The sequence below is a fragment of the Schistocerca americana genome, chromosome 7 (assembly GCF_021461395.2).
Source record: "Schistocerca americana isolate TAMUIC-IGC-003095 chromosome 7, iqSchAmer2.1, whole genome shotgun sequence".
Classification (NCBI taxonomy): Eukaryota; Metazoa; Arthropoda; class Insecta; order Orthoptera; family Acrididae; genus Schistocerca; species Schistocerca americana.
Window position 1 is genome coordinate 323,167,057 of NC_060125.1, and position 23,920 is coordinate 323,190,976.

General features: G+C 43.9%; 1 protein-coding gene across 1 annotated transcript in view; it reads left to right on the forward strand.

The window, feature by feature from the left end:
- The window catches only part of LOC124622913 (beta-1,4-glucuronyltransferase 1), a 102,026-nt gene extending 94,383 nt beyond the window's left edge, over window positions 1–7,643 (forward strand). Inside the window, exon 6 of the mRNA XM_047148702.1 lies at window positions 7,284–7,643. Within this exon, the coding sequence (XP_047004658.1) occupies window positions 7,284–7,493 (210 nt within the window). The 3' untranslated portion in view covers window positions 7,494–7,643. The remainder of the gene's footprint in view (window positions 1–7,283) is intronic.
- The last annotated feature ends 16,277 nt before the right edge of the window (window positions 7,644–23,920 follow it).

Sequence of the window (23,920 nt, forward strand, 5' to 3'; positions counted from 1 at the left end):
GGACGTGCCTCTCCAATGGGAACAGAAAACATTTGATCGCAAGGTCATAGGTCAACCCATTCCTCCACAGGAAAAAACGTCTAATATAATCTATACGACACTGGTGTCGGCATGGGCGTCACATGACAGGAATATGTTGTCGACCCACCTAACTTGTTCACTTGACGAATGGGTAAAAAGCTTCTTCTACCTTGCCCGATTTAGGTTTTCTTGTGGATGTGATAACCACTCCCAAAAAAGTGTGTTTCGATGTTTGTTTAGGTGTAGCGTCCCCATGCTACGGCGCAGTTACCTCGCATCGGGCAGACGGACGGACAGATAATAATTGTCTGAAGATAAAAAATTAAACTTTTCACTCGAGGGAAGAATTGAACCAAGGACCGCTCGTTCCGCAGCTGCTCACGCTAACCACGGGACCACGGCGCTGCTGAGCTCACACTCTCCTTGATTTTGCCTCTCTTACACATGGACTACTAAGTGTATATTTTGCTTATTGTTTTCATAGTTCCACACAACGTCTTCCTGTTTTCTCGATTGATCTGTGTTCAGTTTTTCAAGGCCTATCCACTGTGCCAACTTATAACTAAATCTGAGGGGGTTGCGATGGGGAGGTTCCCTTGTTAGCAACAAGGGCGCATCATCATTAAAACTGTGTTTGAAAAGCGACGACAGAACGTCGGGACACTGAACAGGCATGTACAGTTCAGGAAATGTATAAAACACAAGTAACAGCCAAAACTGACAGGAGAATGGGTATAGCCGGCCGATGTGGCCGAGCTCTAGGCACCTCAGTCCGGAACCGCGCTGCTGCTACAGTCGCAGGTTCGAATCCTGCCTGGGCCATGGATGTGTGTGATGTCCTTAGGTGAAGTTAGGTTTAAGTAGTTCTAAGTTAAGGGGACTGTTTGACCTCAGATGTTAAGTCCCATAGTGCTTGGAGCCATTTTTGGACTGGGTATACGGTTACAGAGACGAAAACGTACTGCAAGTAGTAAACACTGACTCGCAAACGAGCAGTTCAAAAGATACACTGTCCTGTCACATTAACGTGACCACCACATGTGTTCGACGTCACCGTGCAGTAACCAAACACTGACGGCGGGTGGCAACACTAGCAGTGGAGGGTATGTAAAGCTGTCGGAGGTATGCGGAAAGCAGTGCACCGTTGTCGTAATGCTGGAACGGAGCGATTTATCTGACATCTGACGTCCGAAAGGGCTTGATCATTGAGCTTCGCACCAAGGTTGCAAGTATTTCCGAAACGGCTATGTTTGTTAACTTTTCGCATGCCGATGTGGTTATGATGTACCGATCGTCAACGGCAAAGTGGCGCTATCCAAACCTGGTGCCAAGGCAACTGGGTGCACCACGGGCCATAGACGACGGGGGTGAATAATGGCTGTGGAGATGGGTACGAGCGCATAGACGTGCAACTATTGAGTAACTGTCTGCCCAAATGAACCAATGTTGCTGCGTTATGAGCCTCTGCAGCAGGTTCCTGATCATCCTCCCAAGCCGAATGCTGATCGCAGGCGACGAATGCGGGAAATGGCACGCCATTACCGCAACTGGAAGTCCACTGAATGACCACAGGTGGCTTTTCTAGATAAATTACGTTTTATGTTCAAAAATGTCTCTAAGCACTATGGGACAATACATCTGAGGTCATCAGTCCGGTAGACTTAGAACTACTTACACCTAACTAACCTAAGGACATCACACACATCCATGTCCGAGGCAGGATTCGACCCTGCGACCGTAGCAGTCGCGCGGTTCCGGACTGAAGCGCCTAGAACTTCTCGGCTACAGCGCCCGGCACGTTTTATGTCCATCGGCGTGAAAGGTCTAAAAGCGAACACCCATAACAGTCGTTCGAAGGGGTCCACCCGGAGGACGGGTCGCTATGGTCCGGGGAATGTTTATGTGGCGTTCACTGGGTGATGTCATCATTCTGGGAAGGAGACCACACAACGAGGTCATCGGTCTCATCGGATTAGGTAAGGATGGGGAAGGAAGTCGGCCGTGCCCTTTCAAAGGAACCATCCCGACATTTGCCTGGAGCGATTTAGGGAAATCACGGAAAACCTAAATCAGGATGGCCGGACGCGGGATTGAACCGTCGTCCGCCCGAATGCGAGTCCAGTGTGCTAGCCACTGTGCCACCTCACTAGGTCATCATTCTGGAAGGCACAATGTCCACCCTACACAATGTTTGTCTTTCCACGGCGTGATGGCATCTTCCAGCAGGATGAAGGAACATGTCATGCAGATGACAGTGTATGTGCGTGGTTTGAATAGCACCAGGTTGAGTTTACCGTACTCTCCTGGCCACCAAAGCGGACGTAAAGCCAATTGAGACTCTGTGGGACCACTCGATTGGGCTGTTCGTGCCATGGATCCTCAACCGGCCACAGCACTGGTGTCGGCATGGCTCCACGTTCCAGTCGGTACCTTCCAAAACGTCATTGATTCTCCTCCAGCACGTCTCAAAGTGATCCGCCCTGCAAACTGTGGTTATTCAGGCTTCTGACAGGTGGTCACGTTAATATGACCAGACCACGTAGTTGCGAATTTGTGGTGTAATGTGTAATGTAAAGAGATTTAATTATTTGTTCATACTACCTGACGATCTGTAGCAATAAGGCATGTCAATCTAAGCGTACACCATAAAAAAATGTCTTTGGAAGGATTTTGTGAAGACGCCGGTTCGAGAATATGCTAAAAGAAAACGAGCGATAAATTAGTAATCTCAATTAGTTGCAGCGTAAAATAGAAGAGGATATACATTACACATTACAGTAATTCTCTCTAGTCTTTGAAGCAAGGAAAAAACTGAGTACTTCATTAACTGTCTCGGGACATTGCAATGAGAACACGATGTTTAGCTCTAACAAGCACAATAATTATTTGTGATTTAGTATTCTACCTAAGTACAAGCACCGCTACAAGTTTTTCTTTGTACAGAAAACAATAGAATGGAACTTGTAAAATGGTCTCGTAAGACTATGTAATTGCCATAATGAAGCAGACGAAAAAAGAAGTGCGACAAAGCACCTCTGGATTCTTTTGTTACCGAGAGCAGAGATTACTACTGTTAAAGAACACGAACTTCTACTTACACAATAGTAACGTAGTCTAATACACACAGTGGTTCCAGTATCTGCTGCGAAGGTTATTATCGTTTGACAGCTGCAGAGACACTAGCGCTCCAAGCAGTGAGAAAGTAGTCAGCTGCCTCGTCCGGATAATGTTTATTTTTAATTATTTTTCTAGTTTATTAACGAAATAGTCATTATAGTTGCCGTTAAATGCATTAGTAAATTACCAAGAAACATGAACTATTGTGAAACAAATATACAAACAGCCGAATCTCATTGATTCAGTGACATAAGCTACACCTCATCCAGGAAGAAATACTTTCGAATATGTCTACAATTGCAGCTTACTCCGCTGAAAGCAAGAGAATATAAACACATATTTCATGCGTGAGAAGCATGTATTTCTGTTGTCTACTCTTATTATGATAAGCACTATTCTTGAGACTAAAAAATTTGCTATAGTCTGATTCTTCCATTCTTACACTTCATTCGACTTTCTAATAGATTAATATTTTTGCAAATGTAATTCCTTTTGCCTTCAAAAGCGAATGTATTGAAGAGTCTTGCTTTTTGTGGCTCAGTTGGAGCAAAAATTGTTTAATTAGTTTCTTCTGAGCTATGAATCAGTTTTATTGGTTTTAATATTTTATTGTCGTGTCTGATTAGTTTCACATTCAGATACAGTTATAGTGGCTTATTTGGTAATTCGCTACGTTAAACGATATAGGTATTATATTCCATAGAACTTTGCTGCGTTCTGTGTTCAGTGATTTCACTGGACGTGTAGTGAACAAACCTTCACGTTGTTAAATAGATACACGACATATTTCTGCGAAAGTTCAGGTCTTATGCTCCTTACTAGCCATCTTTTTCTTCTTAAAAGAAATATCTGGAGGTTACAAGATAATCGTATATAAACTGTAACTTTCAGTTTCATACCTCAAAGGTCCTTAGGAAATTAAGGAAATACATTTTGGTGTAATTTTTAAGTTATTGTCGATACCTTTGGGCATCACGTATGCTCTCTATTGCAAAAACAATGTTAAAAATCAAAATAAAAGACAGTGTTCACACTCATCCGATATCATATTCGTCAGTGTAACTTGCTGGCCGCTTGGCGCACTGCTGTCACAGTGGGAAACAAAAACGAGACGAAGTGTCGCGACTGTAATGTTACACTGTGATATTAAAGTGGTTACGTGCCGTTACTGACTTCAATGTGATTAACTGTTCTAGTTAGTACGAATGTATCTGAAATGTAAACGTTTCGATAGAGTCCCATGTAACTGGGCTTGATTTCACCCATGATGTATTTTTACATGAAATAAAATATTACTTCAGGATTGATCAACTGCTCCGTCGGTTCTTGATACAATATTTTATACGTAATGAATGAAAATACACGTGACACTGGTGTAATATTTTACAATATTATGTTGGCGAATTGCATGTTACAATTCACTATGCCCTCATACCTGTTAAAGGAGGTGTTTTGCGTGTCGTTGTCGCCTTTAGAGCTAATACTGCCCTCGTCTCTGTGGTGAGTTACGAATTGTTTCATACACAACCGGATCATCTCGTAAATATTGACAGAACTGTACAGTGAGCTACTCCAGTTCTTCAACTTTATTGACGAACGTGTTGTGCATTTCATCTTCGAAAAGACCATAGCCAGAAAAATCCAGGGGAATGCAGTCAGCGGTTCTTTGGAGGTCTTGTATCAGTAGCGAAATGTGCATGTAGCATCTTCCCCTTGTTGCGCAAGGGGAAGAAACTCAAGCAAACCTTCGGCATCCCGCTGCAAAGAACGAATGTGCGGACGCAGGCCGGTGAGTGCAGTATTATGCTTGTAGAGGATATTCACGTGGGCTTCCATGGGACATGCGGTAATAACTGAAGTCATCATGACAGCTGTGGGCAATGTGAATATTATTGTGGGTCACCTGCATCCCTTATGACTGATGTCTTCCGCAAAAACGATTGTATCTTCCAGCAGCATGACAATTTGTATCAGAAGGCCATAAGCATGCTGCAGTGGTTTGAGGAACGGATAGTGAATTCACGTAAATGACTTGGTCCCGAATTCGCCCTATGTGAACCCGAGGGAACATTCCTCGAATGGCCGCGCGACTGCCACGCTCGCATTTTCGAATCCTGCCTCGGGCATGGATGTGTCTGATGTCCTTAGGTTAGCTAGCTTTAAGTATTTCTAAGATCTAGGGCACTGATGACCATAGATGTTAAGTCCCATAGTGCTCAGAGCCATTTGAACCATTTGAGCCATACCTCGAATGATGTCGGGCGCCAGCTCCGCAGCCACAAACCATCGGCTCATAATTAACTGCATGGCCTGTGCGTAATCTTCTGCTGCTATATAACTCCAGAAGAACTTGTAGATTTCATGCCACCCAGAACTGCCGTTGTGTTGCTGTCCAAAGGTTGACTAATAAGCTATTAAGCAGGTGCCCGTAATATCTTGGCTTATCAGTATATATAAGCGCTCGCGAGCGATCACACACACACACATATATGTATATATATCGTAAGATTGCGTCTACGTTAATGAGCTGAAGGAACGTTCCCACAAAAGGATGTGTAACCTCCCGTCATGACTATAAACTGTGATTATATCAATATTGCTTTTTCGGATAAAAACCAGCGATTTCTGCTCTGAATATAGCAGGTCTCAAAGAGGTGAATTCTACCATGTTTTCTATTCGAATGATGCGGATAAAACACAATATTTAGAGTTATGACTCGTGTGTTCTGAAAATCAAACCGATTGCTGTCTTAATGTGAGTGAATGATTTGGGATAGGGGAGCAAACAGCTAGGTCATCGGCCCCATCGGATTGGGGAAGGATGGGGTAGGAAATCGGCCGTGCCCTTTCAAAGGAACCATCCCAGCATTTGCCTGAATCAGGATGGCCGGTCGCGGGATTGAACCGTCGTCCTGCAAAATGCGTGTCCAGTGTCCTAACAACTGTGCCACCTCGCTCGTTGTCTTGATGTGGAATTCCACGTTACCCTATGCACCTGCCGTGCCAGACCAAAGGGGATGGGGAGGCGGGCTCCAGCTACACGCATCTAAATTATATATTCGGAGTAGCTGAGTTACGTAATTCGAAAATGATACTAATCACTTCTGGATACAACTGATTGGACGGACATACCATCTTTAAGGGAGATTCACCAGTGTACTACTGTAACAGTTCTGCGTATTTTTCTGTCAGGTGAATGGATTTGCAACACAGAAAAAGAAGGTTTAAAGTTTGCTAAATAATTAATAATAAAAAGCTAAGATGAATTTAATTTCTAAACAAGCACATCTCGCTAAAAATTAGTCACTCCCAGGAGAGATCCCACTAATACCGTGTAACACAGCCTCAGCCCTGATAACGGAACCATTTCGGCGAGGTAGTCAGACAAGTTCCGTCAGGTATTCCATACCCAACTGAAGCCAAACATTGATGATTAGATTCCACAGAGCTACAAAACTGCAAGGAATTTGAGTGCCACGTTTGACCCACTGTTTCAAATAGTCTCACTCATTTTCTGTGGGACAAAGATTGGGAGATTTAACAGGCTACTTGGTGCAGCTTTATGCCTACTACGTGCGACGTACACGGCTTCAAACGCCTACTGCAAGCGGTTCCCCTTGTAATGTTCGCTGGTTAGCTGGTTGAGATGGAGTTGCATTCACTGACAACATCAGCTGCTATCGGGTTTGAAACCAGTTGTCATTGAGAAGACGTGCCACTCGTCTGCAGTTGGTTTCAGTTAGGATATTTTTGTGAGCATTCTTCTTACATGGTTCTACATGGGTACATGCGGTAAACCTTTTCTTGTAGAGACAGTAGGCATTGGTACACTAACAAACTGGAAAACTTCATTCGTAGTATGGTCAGGATATGTCCAAACACGATAGCTCCTGTCGTTCATTCTGTCACATCTCCACATCGACCATTCTTCCAACAACGACTGCCATATGCTCATCACTTGACTGTCATAACGCTCATCTGCAGTAGAAGGATAGTTCTACATTATCTGCCGTGCTCCAGAGAGACCAGACCAGTGTGCTCTTTTGAGGGAGTGGCTAATTCTTTGTCCTGCGAGCTTCCTTCGTCTATGTACACATAAAAGTACCAAGTGCTCTTTGACTTAGACCATACTCTCTGCTCAACAGGTGTACGAGATGTACGTGGCCGGCTACCAGTTCAAGGTGCTGTCGCCAGTGTTCACGATCCACTGGGGCCTGCAGACCAAGAAGGGGCGTCCCTCGTGGCGCGAGCGACAAAACTCGCACAACGGCCGCCAGTTCGAGGCGTTCAAGCGCGAGGTGCTGGCCCGTTACGGCAAGGATGTGCCTCCCCTGTCCGCCCGCAAGAGCAGGTAGCGCACCCGCAGGTAGCGGGCTACCCATCTGCGCCAAGCCTGCCTCCACCCTCGCTGGCAGTGCTTCCAGCTGTACTCGTCTACACTGGGCTTCGGTACGTTCCAGTGGCGGCAATCATCACCAGTTTTCAACAGCTTTTTGAGTATGGAACAGCTTTCCCTCGATGTGCTTCGACTAGTGATTTAACAGGAAGACTTGCTGAAAGACTGAAATACCTGAGTGTGTGTTTTTCAGTTCCCACATTAATTGCTCACAATTATTATCTCAGATTTGTTTCGTATGCTTTACACTACAACCACCAGCAAGTATGTCGGAATTTCACATCAATCCTAACTCTGATTTAGTGTTCCAGTATACACTGAAGTGCATAAAGTTGTGGGAAATCTGTCAAATATACTTGGGAAATTCCTCACTCCACACACATTTATAATATCTATGAGGTATTGGCTCTAGTCAACAGATGTCTCCTCAGCAGCCACTGTCTCTAGTAACCACACTGTCAATGGGACATTAAACTCTAATCATCCTTCCTCCCTTCTTCAGCAGCCCGAAACAGCATTGGTGCTGCAGATGGAGGGTTTTGGGCATGGATAATGTTTGCTTGGAGTTTTATGAGCAATCTTCACATTAGAATATTCTACTCCACATGGCTCCATCTATAGTATAGAGAAGTCCATGAATCGTAGGGCAAAGATGCTGTTTTTGCCATCCGTAAGCCGTCAACTGCGGGCCTCTGTTGATTACTGCACAACTCGTTCAAGGTTTTCCGCCGTAATCGCGTTGTTGCTCTTCACTGGATTCACAAAGTAATGTCTGAGAGTCATCCATAGGCATATAGTGCAACATTAATTAAACAATTAGCCACGTTTGTCCCACTGCTTCTGCTAACCCATTGTTGCATGCTGAACTACTTCGTACAACTTCCCATTCATCTCAAATAAAGCAAGTAATCTGAATGTCAATAACAACAATAAATATCATTACTTGTAAACTATGTTGTGAAATATGGTGGTACGTAACATTCAAGCTTCTCGATTATTCAAGATTACAATCTGAAGGATTTACCGCTCTGATGGCTCTGTTCTGCCCTTAAATATTCCACTTCGCAGTGTTACTTTACAGGGGTTCCAGTCTCCTCCCCCCCTCGCCCTCCTCCTCATCTCACTCTTTGCTATCTTTCCTCCAACAGAGGAGCTGTAGTATTCATCACCCTCCTCCCCACCCCTTTCCTCTCGCTCCTCCTCGACGCGAGAAGTTGTATGGATGCGTAGATACATGCAGAAACATATTCTGTCATCTAGGGTGACAGTGCTTTTCGCAATGACTGATCTTTGATCGAGACATTCGACTGAATTCTTCAGTCGCTGTCTGAAGACCTGGCAACATGCGTTGTTATCACGGCAAATTCCCTCGCTTATTACTCCATAAGGAGTGCTACATAGCAAGCTGTATTCAGTACTGGTTCAGTTTAATCAATGACATACCAGGCTCTGCAACATCCAAATACAGAATCATTGACATGTTGTTCAGAGGTTTGGTGATAAATGACTTCCAAGACTATGGCCATTGCCGTGTGCTAATATTGATTTACAAAACCGACTTCTTGGTCTGTTGAAGAAAACAATTGGGGTCCGCTAGTACGGATGGCGTGCTGTTAGTAAATGTACAATTTCCTTATGCCTCATGGGCGCCGAATGGTCCACGTAAGTCATGCGCAAGTGTTTGGTGTGAATGAAAACTCAACACAGTAATGTATAACAAAGCCTCAGATACAGTTCTCATAGACCGTGTGAGGAAGGTGCCAGTATGAGCAAAACAAAACATCCATTCAACGAGACGGATGGACATAGATTCTCTGACTCATAGCTAACAGTGCATGACGATTCTCGTTCGTCTTTATTGGTAGATGTATGTTTGATTTCAGGAAAAATTTCGAAGCTGTGGTTTTCATACGTCTCGTCATTCTGCCTTCGTGTTCCGATAATTATTACTGTACCTTTAACCTTATTGGAAGGATGGACAATGCACGCCGCATTCAAGCTAAAAGTTTTGGTAACAGGTTGCTTATTTGTCGTAGTTCTATTCGATATTACCGCAACTTGCTTATGCTAATGCTAGTTTCCCACGACTGTAGGCATTTCAGTATTCTCCTCTTCTACAGCGACACCAAAACTTTGTTAGCCTGCAAGGAGGACTCAGAAGTTACAGTAGCGTATGAAGATTGAGTGTGCAACAACAGTACTACGACGCTAAACTCCAAAAAATTTTAATAAGTACTCTCTCTGTGTTACAACTGTTAGTGATCAAAGGGCTTATGACCTGTTCTTAGCAGTGCAAGTACTAGCAGCAGCGTGAGCTTCATCCGAGGGAGTATCTGAATAAAATTTATTCGGCAGAATCAGAGTCTTCGTTTTTTGGGACCCCAAACACTTTTCCATCCCTCTCAGCCAGTCAAACCGGGTATCTCAGAAATTAAGTTCCCAAGCTAGAACATAGTTCCTCTATAAAATGTGTAAATCCAATGAAATAGCGACAAGTCACATGTCTTGGGAACGAATATTTGAGTCAAATGGCTTTTCCAGAAACACGAATTTTATCTTCAGCTTATTGGCAGACGTAATACTCAGTAATGATAATCAACCGGAAAAGTACGTGAACGTGAGATGAATATATTTCTGCTTCAGATGTGCGATTACATTTGTAAATTCTCTGATGTGCTGACATCGACATCAATAAAAACAGATCACATACACCAAATGTTCTTGGCAACCGATACGATCTTCATGGATCGTGTCATTTGTGAGGAACCTATGGTACAAAATACAAGATTTTCGTGAATAACGTTAGTAGTAGCAACTATTTATGATAAAAATGAAGGAAATAAACTGGCTATCTCAATAACATTATATTATGTTCTCTTCTGTAAGAACTGCTATTAATAGAGGAGAAGTCCAATGTCTTTCTGTATTTATCTGTTACTATGAAATTTTGAGTTCTATAAATATGCCCCATATTCATCTTAATGCCAGCAGTGTGGTATTTGATGCAATTAATGTGCCATAAGAGGAAATTACGTATCCAGTATAAAGGAATCTTTACAATGGAACATTTTCCTCGAGAACTGGGATAGGAATACAACTTGTATTTTGTGTATTACTACATGGAATTTAAAATGGACTTATAATAAGGCGTGTTATAGAACTGTTCTACATGCTGGACAGTTTTATAAATACCGCGACATGATTTGTAAATTCGGAAATTTTGTAAATTGTTTTCTACGTCCAAAACGTTTCTCACAGGCAAAAAATATTTTCGACAACATAGAAAGAAACGTATGAAAATCGATATAAATACTCCTTTTTGACATAAACGTAATGTAATCGAATCGATCGTTTTGTCAGTATGCTTCTTTTACGGATAAGCTGAGACTGAGAATCTTGTATCGTAATTTATTTCTTTTGTGGATTCAATCTTCTTCTGCATAACTGTTCTATTAACCGATAATGATAGTTATTTCCATGTCTAATTTCTCAGTGTTATCAAAATGTATTAATATGGTTTACACTCAGTTTGCCATGCTGTCTCAATATTTTTTGTGGTTGGCAGCGTGTTGTGTTTTAAGTTTTTGATACAGTATATCAAGAACCAAGTTAAAGTCTATGAAAGCTACATAATTTCCTCCACAGATGAATTGTATTACTGATATGGTTAATCTTCTTATTATTTCTTTTAGTGAACGATCTGTAGAGCTGTCCAAAAAATGTAACATATTTTGTAATATGTATAAATGTATTTAATTTTTCTGTGGTCGAAAAAAACATTTTTAAGAGTTCATAACACATGCCTGCAGGCATATAGTAGTACATATTTGGTTCCCAGTGTAAAATACAAATGCGTGTGCTACGAATGTATTTGTAAGAATTAAAAAAATATATCGAAGAGTTGCTTCTTATCCCGGCTACACTTAGTACCCTGTCCTTGAGCTGTACATAACTGCCCTACTTTGAAAGGACACATTTGTCTGTGTATCAGTTGTTGATGGCTGTTATTAGACAGGGTGTGCCACTTGAAGTTCATTACCAGTAACCATTTTTGAGAAGAAATTGAATTTTTTAGCACTATCAGCAACTGGAGATTATCTGCAGAAAATCAAAAACTTTGTGGCTCTACTAGTTGCAAACAACACAGTATATTAAAATCACCAAATCAGAAAATGTAACAACAACAATAATTATCAAGTCAGTTTAGCCAGTTATGAAATTCATTTCATTGCTATAATTATAGAGAAATTAATCAGTTGATGTACATTCATCCAGTAATGCCTTACTGTGTGATATTTTCGGTAAGTCATTATTAAAAAAAATTTTCATGGTGAGCCACTAAATTGTCGACTGTATGATGTTCATTCATCTTGTAGATAGCTGACTAAATTGTTAAGTACTTTGTCAGCATCACATACATACTCTCATTAAATAGTACTCTACGGTTCCACTGGCGCTCAGTACGGATAACGATGTCCATAATTAAAAAAATTAGTACAAAAATGAACATAATTACATTTCATTTAAACTGGTGGAGGATATGGCAGAAAACCATCCCGGCTTTCATGATTTAGAAAAATTACGGAAATCCTAAATATAGATGGGTGGGCGAGGATTTGGACCACCGTAATGCCGAATATGGGTCCAGTGTCTTACTGCTGCGCCACCTCATTCTGTCTTTGCTGATCTGGTTTGTACGCTCTTGACGAAAAGTTTGTCGTGGATTATATTGGAATATGTTACCTACTGTGAAAGTGAATACTATTTTTTATTTCGTTGCAACAGTCATCAGCCCCCAGCGAGGCGACAAAATGCCCCATGCAATTTATCTCATTGAAACTGTTTGTGGTGACCTGGTCTCATCTTACTACTGCCAGTGTACGACTGAAAATACGGAATGATCCTGTGAGTGAGTGCTAGATCTACGAAAATACGTAAAAATGCTCTGAGACTTACGTAGTGAAGCTCTAAACCAACAGAGGACTTTAATAATTGCATTGCGTCAACAAAGCTGCCCTTCGGTCAATGACCAAATAGCATTGCGTCAACAAAGTTGCCCTTCGGTCAGCGACCAAATATCTGTTTTACTGCTCTGACGTTACTGAAGGATAAAAGTTAAATCCGAGTAACATGACATTTACTGCACTCACAACACCTGTTATTATTTACTATATCTGTCTTCAGTTTGTACCATACGGGTTCCGTCGCTGATCTTCGTCAGATATTAACTGTTTAATATATACAAATTCGCTTAGTGCGTTCGCAAACACACACACACACACACACACACACACACACACACACACACAAACACACACACACACACATGCACGCACAGTTTTTCTATTATATTCATGTCGCGTTACTAGCGGCTAAATATTAGGAACGTCTATTGAATAACTGTGAAAGGCGTTCGTTTTTAAGCAGATTCATTGTGCCCTTGGTGCTCTTTCACGAATGCCTCTTCTTTAATCTCCTGTACGTAAATTCTATTTTGCAAGCAGAAGCGTTGTTGCTACAAATACCCATGAAAAAATCTACTTTGTCAGGTAAGTTAGTGTCAGAGATAACGGCATCAAGAGGTTATTAGCCTCAGATATGGTTTGATCGAAAGGCCTGTATTCTTGATAGTCCGTAGCTGGTCTAAGTAGCAGCTTATCTTCCATTACTATTAACAGCTCTTCCTTTAGGCATCAATTCAGCCAGTGTCTTTTAACGTGCTGGGGTTTCTGCATATTTTATCCAGGAAATCATGTAAACTTCGACACACTGCATCCCGTTGAAGGGTGGTGTATGAGGATTAATTAAAATCGAAATCCACAAAATAAAACAAAATGGAAACTGTCACACGCACCAGAATCACCGCGGATGTAGGGAGAGCCATTTTTGTAAAAATACAGCTTGCTTTATTTACTCACGATATCTTACAAATGGCTGGATGCAAGTGAGCAAGTTGATCCCATCTTCCTAGATTTACTAAATGTGTTCGACACATTTGTAAACAAGATAATATCGCATGTAGTTTCTTATGGTATGTGCGATGGTGTAGAAGAATGTCTGAATAAGAGAAGTTTGTATGTATGTATGTGTGTGTGTGTGTGTGTGTGTGGGGGGGGGGGGGGGGTGTCCTTTGTGGTTTGTAAGAGCTCAACGGCGACGAATAACACATTTCATCACGTTATACTACGAGGGTCGTTCAATAAGTAATGCCCCTCGTTTTTCTTTCTCAGAACATGTTTATTGTTAAGAGTCAGAATTTGGTGACAACATACATCAACATGTCTTGTCCACGTCCTATTTTTCTACGTAGTCTCCATCACATTCTACTGCTGCTAAAAGCTCTTGTCCTGTAGGCGTAGCCACGTTTCCGGTGCTAAGTGGTGCACCCAGCTTTCGTCCATCGTAGTGTTTCATGACACAATGGCCTCTCCGTCGATCTCAAACCGTTCCAACAATTCAGATGAAATGGCATTTCTTGGAACCTTGTGGTCCGCTGTGAGCATTCGTGGAACCCATCGTGAGCACCTCTTTGAATATCCGAGAGTCTCGATCATTGCAGACGCACTTTCAATGCTGACCGACAACTGTAGAGCCAATTGTCAGGTTGTGATGCGCCAGTTGTCACGAATAATGGCACCCGCACGATTCAGCATGTGGTTGGAGCAGTGGCTGTGACAGGACGTCCTGAGCGTGGCTGATCATGGAGCTCTGTTTCTGCATGTCCTGAGGCTGTAACTTTTTTTGCCCATCGTCCATCTGTTTTCCTATCAGTTGCAGCATCGCCGTACACCGCACACAAACGTTTATGAATGTTCACCACGGTTTCTTTTTCTGCACATAAGAATGCAATAACAGCACAATTCTTGTAACGTGAGTCTCATGTAGACACCATTTTGACTCTTCACTACGGCTCTGCCATCTGTCAGAACGCTTCGAAACTTCACCGGCGCACAGAAAAAACATCAAATGTGAAGCACCAACAAGCACGTTGCTCTATGTATGTTAATGGCTTTAAAAAGAAAGTGGGGCATTACTTATTGAACAACCCACGTAGCTGGCAATTGAGTGACAAAAAGGAAGATTTAAAGTGTCATAAAAATGCAGAAACACTTGAATATACTTTCTAATTCGTGTAAAGAATGGCAGTTCTTTTTAAATGTGGATGAAATATAAATACAAGAGGCGATCAAAAATTTTCCTTTCGAAGGCCTCTTGCCTACGTACACTGAAGCTCCAAAGAAACTTGTATAGACATGCGTATTCAAATACAGAGATGTGTAAAGAGGCTGAATGCGGTGCTGCGGTCGGCAACGCCTATATAACACAACAAGCGTCTGTCGCAATTGTTAGATCCGTTACTGCTACTACAATGGCAGGTTATCAAGATCTAAGTGAGTTTGAACGAGACGCTATAGTCGGACTACGAGGGATGGGACACAGGATCTCCAAGGTAGCGATGAAGTGGAGATTTCCCCGTACGACCATTTAACGAGCGTACCGTGAATATCAGGAATCCGGTAAAACGTCAAATCTCCGACATCGCTGCGGCTGGAAGAAGATCCTGCAAGAACGGGACCAGCAGCGATTGAAGAGAATCGTTCAGCGTGACAGAAGTGCAACCCTTCCGCAAACTGTTGCAGATTTCAATGCTGGGTCATCAACAAGCGTCAGCTTGCGAACCATTCAACGAAGCATTATCGATATGGGCTTTCGGAGCCCAAGGCCCACCCGTGTACCCTTGACGACTGCAAAACACAAAGTTTTATGCCTCGCCTGGACCCGCCAACGCCGACATTGGACGGTTGATGACTGGTAATATGTTACCTGGTCACACAAGTCTCGTTTCAAATTGTATCGAACGGATGTACGGAGACAACCTCGTGAATCTGTGGACCCTTCACGTCAGCAAGGGAGTGTTCAAGCTGGCGGAGGCTATATAATGATGAGGGGCATGTGCAGTTGGAGTGATAAGGGACCCCTGATACGTCTAGATACGACTCTGAGCAGTAACATATACGTAAGCACCCCGTCCGATCACCTGCATACACTCATGTCCATTGCGCATTCCGACGGATTTGGGCAATTCCAGCAGGACAATGCGACACCCGAGATGTCCATAATTGCTACAGAGTGGCTTCAGGTACACTATTCTCAGATTAAACGCTTCCGTTGGCCACCAAACTCCCCAGACATGAACATTACTGAGCATATCTGGGATGCCTTGCAAGGTTCTGTTCAGAAGAGATCTCCACCCCTTCGTACTCCTACGGATATATGGACAGCCCTGCAGGGTTGATGGTGTGAGTTCCCTCCAGCACTACTTCAGACATTAGTCGAGTCCATGCCACGTTGTGTTGCGGGACTTCTGCGTGCTCGCGGGGACCCTACACGATATTAGGACGGTGTCACACTGGGTTGCAGATAGGCTGGAGCAACGCATTCAAAAGGAAAGTTTTTGAATGCCCATTAGATATATTGATTGGCGACTCCATAGTGTCCTGTGCACTACGAACAGATAATGGGTATACTTGGAAGAAGAGACAGTATTGGTCGTATATTTTTGTTTATTATCGCAAAATCGATTTTCGGTCACTTAGTGACCATGTTCAGTGCTGTAATTATAACTTAAATTAGTGTCTATAGAGTCTATGTGATCGCCGTAAGCTTATTGACACCAGTGCTTACTATTTTAAGTTATAATTACAGCACTGAAGATGGTCACTAAGTGACCGAAAATCTATTTTGCAATAATAAACAAAAATATACGACCAATGCTGTCTCTCCTTCCAAGTATACCCATTAGATATAGGTACACATCCGGAAAAAGATTAATACACGCTTTTAGAGGTTTAAAAATCGCTCAAGATTGAGTGTTTCAACAGAGCGTATGGAGTACATGAAATGATTACATTGACAGATCAATAGTATAAGCGGTTCTGAGGTACCCTGTACCGACCAGGGCTGAAACAACCATACCAGTACGCTATGAAGCCTCCATGGGCAGCAATGCAAGCGCTGACTTCGGCATACAGCTGATCGTACATATGGCGAATATTGTCCTGGGATACGTTATACCAGGCCTCCTCGACGTGTTCACGTAGTTCTTTAAGAGTCGCATTATTCCACAAGTACTAGATTGGAGACAAGTGCTGAGCATGGAAGTTGCTGCACGTCTTGCTCAGCACGTTGAACTTCACAGGCAGTGTGCGGCTGAGCGTTATCCTGTTGGAAGAACACATTTAAAAAGAACGGGTCTAACAACATTCTGCATGTACCGATCACTGGTTAGTGCCCCCCTCAGAAACACCAAAGGTGAACGAGAGTTGTAGTCTATCGCACCCCAGACCATAAGAAATGAGGGGGGCCACTGTGTCTTCGGCAAATGCACTCTATGAGACAGCACTTACCAGGTCTACGTCGTACGCGCACACGACCGTCACTTGCGCGCAGACTGAATCTGCTTTCATCGCTGAAGATTACAGCGCATCATTCCATCTTCGAAGTGGTCCTCTGCTGGCAACAGTATAGCCGTGCACGTCGATACTGTGGCATGAGTGGAAGACGGGCTAAGAGTGTGTGTGCCCGGAGTTCCAGTGCTAATAACCGGTTTGTAACAGTTCATGATGACACGTCTGAGCTCACAAGCTCTCTCATCTGCGCTGAGGCCGGCCGGAGTAGCCGTGCCGTTCTGGGCGCTACAATCTGGAGCCGAGCGACCGCTACGGTCGCAGGTTCGAATCCTGCCTCGGGCATGGGTGTGTGTGATGTCCTTAGGTTAGTTAGGTTTAATTAGTTCTAAGTTCTAGGCGACTGATGACCTCAGACGTTAAGTCGCATAGTGCTCAGAGCCATTTTGAACCATCTGCGCTGAGGAAGCTGTACGATCTGCCGCTGCTGCCCTTACAATACTGCGATCCTGGCGGACTCTGTGCTATGTGGACGTCCAGGACCTCGTCGACGGGTGTGAGAATGTTCACGTGACCACAGTTACCACCATCGCTGCACAACTGACGCAGCTCGTCCTGCTTGTGTGGTATTTATCCGAAAGGACCATTCCGTCATTCGGAAGACCTCAGTCTGATCACTTTCAAACTCGTTCAGTTGGCTGTACGAAGCACGAGTGCGTCCCTGTGGCACGGTTGCCTACTTGTTTCATACTTTTCCACGACATTGAGACTTCTGGCAGTGAGCAGCCCTCATTAAAGGGCAGACGCAGATAGCGCTCTGGTAGCTATACCGCTGCTGTATCTGTTGGCGAACGAGGTTGAAACCATTACCAGTAGACCTACTATCCCCCAGGCGGCGTATGCCCTCATCGGATCAAAATCGACATCGTCTTTCAGGTGTACTAATCCTTTTTCCTGCTCTCTATTATGAGAAGAAGCGGCATGAAAGGTTACAACACACAAGTAGGAAAGGCAAATGCAAGACATAGATATGTTAGAATGGTTTGTGGACAATGCAGTGCGTCCGTAAAAGAACTCACATACAAGGCACTAGTACCTATACCATCAATTTTGGAGCACTGAACCATCATTTGGAGTTCCTTCCATGTGAGTTTGATGGTAGAAATCGAGCGAATTCAGTCTTACTACGGGTATCGTTATAGCTCGGTATAGCCCCTACAGAAATGTAACATAAATGCGCAAGGAACTTACATAGAAATCACTAGAAGATAGAAGACGTTGTTGTGAAACAAAACCGGAGCTATAGGGAGGGTGTGAGAGGTGCCGCTAATACCACAATATACCTCGCGAAATGACTGAGAGGCGTCCGAAGGGGACGTCTCACCGTATTTTACTGGAATGTATTGAGATTTGTTTGCCCTATTAACTCAGTATTTTAATTTCGCACGCCAGACCGCTATATTTCAACAAGATGGCGCTGGTGCGCTATGATCAGCGATATAATCGATGTTCCCACATCCGGTGAGCTGAGGCCAGCGACGTAACCATCTCTTTAGTTGCCACCCTCAGCAAGCTCGCCTTTGGGCCGAAATTTTCTCCGGCCGCGGTGGCCGAGCTGTTTTAGGCGCTCAGTCTGGAACTGCGCGACTGCTACGGTCGCAGGTTCGAATCCTGCCTCGGGCATGGATGTGTGTGATGTCCTTAGGTTAGTTAGGTTTAAGTAGTTCTAAGTTCTAGGGGACTGATGACTTCAGATGTTAAGTCCCATAGTGCTCAGAACCATTTGAACCGAAATTTTCTTGGAATGGTATTCGTTCAATCCGCTTTCGTGAAACCCGATCGCGAGGCCTAATTTCCGTTACGAAGAGTGGCATGGAGGGGCACTCGTCTCGCTCCCGTGGAGTTGATGAGAGCTGGTTTCTGGAGATCACTGTGGAATTTGGTAATATTGCACCATCTGTCCGCCAACTGCTGCTTTCATTTGCATATACAGGGTGCGGCAGCGTTCATAGTGTAATTTGAGAATGACGTATTGCAGGAATGCGCACCAGCTCGTTCCGCATTCGTCAACTAAAGTGCTGTAATTTCGAGTGTGACAGTGATATGGAGCGGTGGAGTGCACAGCTATCGTGCCTTTGCTGTTGAAAGTTATTTCAAGAATAACGACTCTGTTATTGCTACTCAGCATCTATTTCGGCAACATTTCAACTAGGGACGTCGTGGGAAAGTTCCAGATGGACGGACCATTGTGAGGTAGGTACGTTTACTTTGAAGAACAGGCTCTGTTTGCAATGGCAAAACGGGAAGAAGTGAAAGAACTGTGCGGACACCTGAAGCCGTGGGAAACGTTCGCGCTGCACTATTGCGTAGTCCAAAAAGATCTGCTCGTCGTCATGTGCAAACTATGTTTATGTCCGATCGCTCATTCAGGAGAATATTGCACGAAGATCTCCATTTTCACCCATATAAGCTGCAAATTGTTCAGGAAATTAGGCCTCGCGATTGGGTTTCACGCGAAACATTGTGCTTAACCATGCGTGGTCTCCTTCAACAAAATCCACAAAGGTTGCACGCCATCCTGATGTCAGATGAGGCTCATTTCGAGTTTGTGGTTCAATGAATAAACAGAATTTGCGTTATTGGAGTGATGCAAACCCGCATGAACTGCACATAAAGCCCTTGAGCAGTTCTCGTGCCACAGTGCAGTGTGGAGATGCTTCCTTTGGGATTATTGGCCCTTACTTCTTTGAGGATGACAGCGGTGTGGCTGTAACTGTCACCAGTGAACGCTACCTAAATATGCTGCAAGACTTCGTTCTTCCCCAATTAGGTATCCTCGATGTGGCTGTGGAACAATTATGGTTTTAACAAGACGGAGCGACCTCTCATACAGCCAGAATTTGCATGGATTTCTTGCGACAGACATTTCCAGGTGGAGTAATTTCCCGTTTTGGTGACAATTTCTGGCCGCCTAGCTCACCTGACCTTTCATGTGCAGACTTTTTCCTTTGGGGCTACCTGAAGCATGAAGTGTTCCGAACACTTTGTGCCACCATTCCTGAGTTGAAGGATCGCATCAGAACTGCCGTCGGCAATGTCCCAGGGAATACGTTACGCCAAGTTATGGAAAGCTTCCAAAGCCGCTTAGATTAATGTGTTGTGCACAGGGGGCATCATTTGACAGGAGTCGTATTCAAAAAGTAATCCACGCAATGGACGACGACTTACACATTAGTAAATGGCATACCTTTACTTATTAATTGACACAAGAGGCAATAAATAAATTACAGCTACTGCCTGAGGGTGTGTTTTTAATATCCTACTATGTACGCTGCCGCACCCTGTACCTTTCAGTCCATTTGCAGTGGTACTTTAAATCAGAACTTCTGTCTAACCCGTAATTAATATTCTATTTTCATACGGACAAGAGACTCAATGAGTGCCTATTTAGGACGGAAGTTGTGCTCACATCAGTGCAGCTAGGACCTGATTATGAGGCCAGTTGGTTCATGATAATATAAGAACTGAAACGGTTCTTAAATCAGTTTCGGATTTCGTTATCCATTAGAGCAGTGTCACCATCCAGTCAGATTTGTAGTATTACATTATCAGATCGTTTACTACAATGTGCTGTACCAGTGTGTCACTCAAAAGAACAGCGAAAAGTAATGTTTGCGTACACATGAACGTAGATAATCATTTTTCGCTCGGTTACGCGCGAATGCAGTCGGACAGAAAATCGACAATGTAGCTACGAACTCCCTCCGCCACGCACTGAATAGTGGCTTGCGGAGTATATTTATATGTTTCTAGGTGTAGATGTAGCTACAGACGTCGGTAATAACACGTTTCCAGTGCAGCGCGTGTTATCGTATGACTTGAACTTGCTTATAGTAACATGGGTGGTCATTATTTTTAAGCCGATCAGTATGATAGTTCATCCTGTCAGTTGCATTACAGAATTTTTCTATGGTCTAAAGAATGTGCTATTGGGAAGCTCAGTTCGCTTAATCACTCACAATCTGGAAATACTATAATTTTTTCTGCTATAAATGGCGATGAATAGGCTTCACAAATAACTGCCTGAAATTTGGAATATCGCGCACTAAATAAAGAGTGAAAAAAAGAAACACAGGAGTGTTGTCCAGATGATAACTCGCAGTTCTTTTTCCAGTAAAAAACGGGATACTAATCCGCTGAAATATTTAAAGCAAATCTCATTCGCAAAAATTAAAATCTGATATCGTGAACGACCGTTGTCTCTCGAAATGACATGATCAGAGCAGGAATAATGAAAAACTGAATTCAATAGAAAATACGATTAACAGCGCGGGGACAATTGGGGGATGGGGAGTATTACAGGACTTTGCACAGACCCACAAAGACAATGGCGTCGCTGTTGGTTTGATAATCCCCTATCGGCTCCGTGTTCTTCCATAGTTTGCGACGATTATCAGCTTCGATGGAAGGGCATTAAAGCGTCCAGGCAGGAGGAAGGGAAATATTGTTACGTTACTGTCCGCCAATTATAGCTCAAAGGCCGAGCCACACAACGCATTTTCCAGTTCAACTTTGAGCATGCTGAAGCAGGAAGTTACGCTAAAGGAAACTAACTTGGTTGCTAAAATTCTTTTTTATTAATATTCAGAAACACAGTTTAGGGGGGGCTGCGCTATCTGCAAAAATGGATAAGTTTTAAAGTTTTGTTTCCATCTATACGACAAAGACAGAACCAAATTGTGAGGATGACATTGTTATTCCCAGCAGCGATGATTTTCTGAAGTAAATATTTAATACATTGTTGATTATTCTTCTTTTTTGTTTTTCTCTTTGAAGTTAAGTTTCACGTGACTAAGGCCCTCGTTCAACCAATTACTGAGTACTGATCGTCGTTCAAGTATCCTTACCGAGGAGGGTTAATAGAGAATACCCAAATGAGGGTGGGACATTTTGTCGCACATTAGCATGAAATTATCAAGGTGTCGCTCACCCAAATTGTTATGTAATAAAATAAAAGTAGTTGTGACTCTTTTACTTTACTATCAGTGTGATGTAATAGAATGAATATGAACCGTGACTTATATAAAAAAGAAACACACATTAATGCAATGGCTAAGCATGAAAGATAAATAACTAATGTAGGAATATTATTAACGGTGTAATATATTATTTGATTTAGCCCGACGTGTATAAGCACTCAGTAAACTAGCCCAGTTCTCAGGGGCTACGGAATTGTAAATACTCATTTGTTTAGCTATTGTAACATCACTGATATTCCTCAATATACACTCCTGGAAATGGAAAAAAGAACACATTGACACCGGTGTGTCAGACCCACCATATTTGCTCCGGACCCTGCAAGAGGGCTGTACAAGCAATGATCACACGCACGGCACAGCGGACACACCAGGAACCGCGGTGTTGGCCGTCGAATGGCGCTAGCTGCGCAGCATTTGTGCACCGCCGCCGTCAGTGTCAGCCAGTTTGCCGTGGCATACGGAGCTCCATCGCAGTCTTTAACACTGGTAGCATGCCGCGACAGCGTGGACGTGAACCGTACGTGCAGTTGACGGACTTTGAGCGATGGCGTATAGTGGGCATGCGGGAGGCCGGGTGGACGTACCGCCGAATTGCTCAACACGTGGGGCGTGAGGTCTCCACAGTACATCGATGTTGTCGCCAGTGGTCGGCGGAAGGTGCACGTGCCCGTCGACCTGGGACCGGGCCGCAGCGACGCACGGATGCACGCCAAGACCGTAGGATCCTACGCAGTGCCGTAGGGGACCGCACCGCCACTTCCCAGCAAATTAGGGACACTGTTGCTCCTGGGGTATCGGCGAGGACCATTCGCAACCGTCTCCATGAAGCTGGGCTACGGTCCCGCACACCGTTAAGCCGTCTTCCGCTCACGCCCCAACATCGTGCAGCCCGCCTCCAGTGGTGTCGCGACAGGCGTGAATGGAGGGACGAATGGAGACGTGTCGTCTTCAGCGATGAGAGTCGCTTCTGCCTTGGTGCCAATGATGGTCGTATGCGTGTTTGGCGCCGTGCAGGTGAGCGCCACAATCAGGACTGCATACGACCGAGGCACACAGGGCCAACACCCGGCATCATGGTGTGGGGAGCGATCTCCTACACTGGCCGTACACCACTGGTGATCGTCGAGGGGACACTGAATAGTGCACGGTACATCCAAACCGTCATCGAACCCATCGTTCTACCATTCCTAGACCGGCAAGGGAACTTGCTGTTCCAACAGGACAATGCACGTCCGCATGTATCCCGTGCCACCCAACGTGCTCTAGAAGGTGTAAGTCAACTACCCTGGCCAGCAAGATCTCCGGATCTGTCCCCCATTGAGCATGTTTGGGACTGGATGAAGCGTCGTCTCACGCGGTCTGCACGTCCAGCACGAACGCTGGTCCAACTGAGGCGCCAGGTGGAAATGGCATGGCAAGCCGTTCCACAGGACTACATCCAGCATCTCTACGATCGTCTCCATGGGAGAATAGCAGCCTGCATTGCTGCGAAAGGTGGATATACACTGTACTAGTGCCGACATTGTGCATGCTCTGTTGCCTGTGTCTATGTGCCTGTGGTTCTGTCAGTGTGATCATGTGATGTATCTGACCCCAGGAATGTGTCAATAAAGTTTCCCCTTCCTGGGACAATGAATTCACGGTGTTCTTATTTCAATTTCCAGGAGTGTATGTCTAGTCGACGTCAAGTTAAAAGTCGTGTGCTTCTGGCACCAGAGAATATTTCACCAGTCCGTTCACTGTAAAACAATAAATTCCGTAACTCAAAATCGTGGTTTCGTCTCGATTCCCAATATAAGATAACAAGCGTAGCTTTTGCAAATAAAATCTATACCAGAACTAGATTCCTGTGACAAGGCCTTCCTGCTAGGGATGTTTCTCGCAACTTTGAGAAAATCTGAAAGTGAATCTTATTAAATTATTTGCAGCGACCGCCAGGC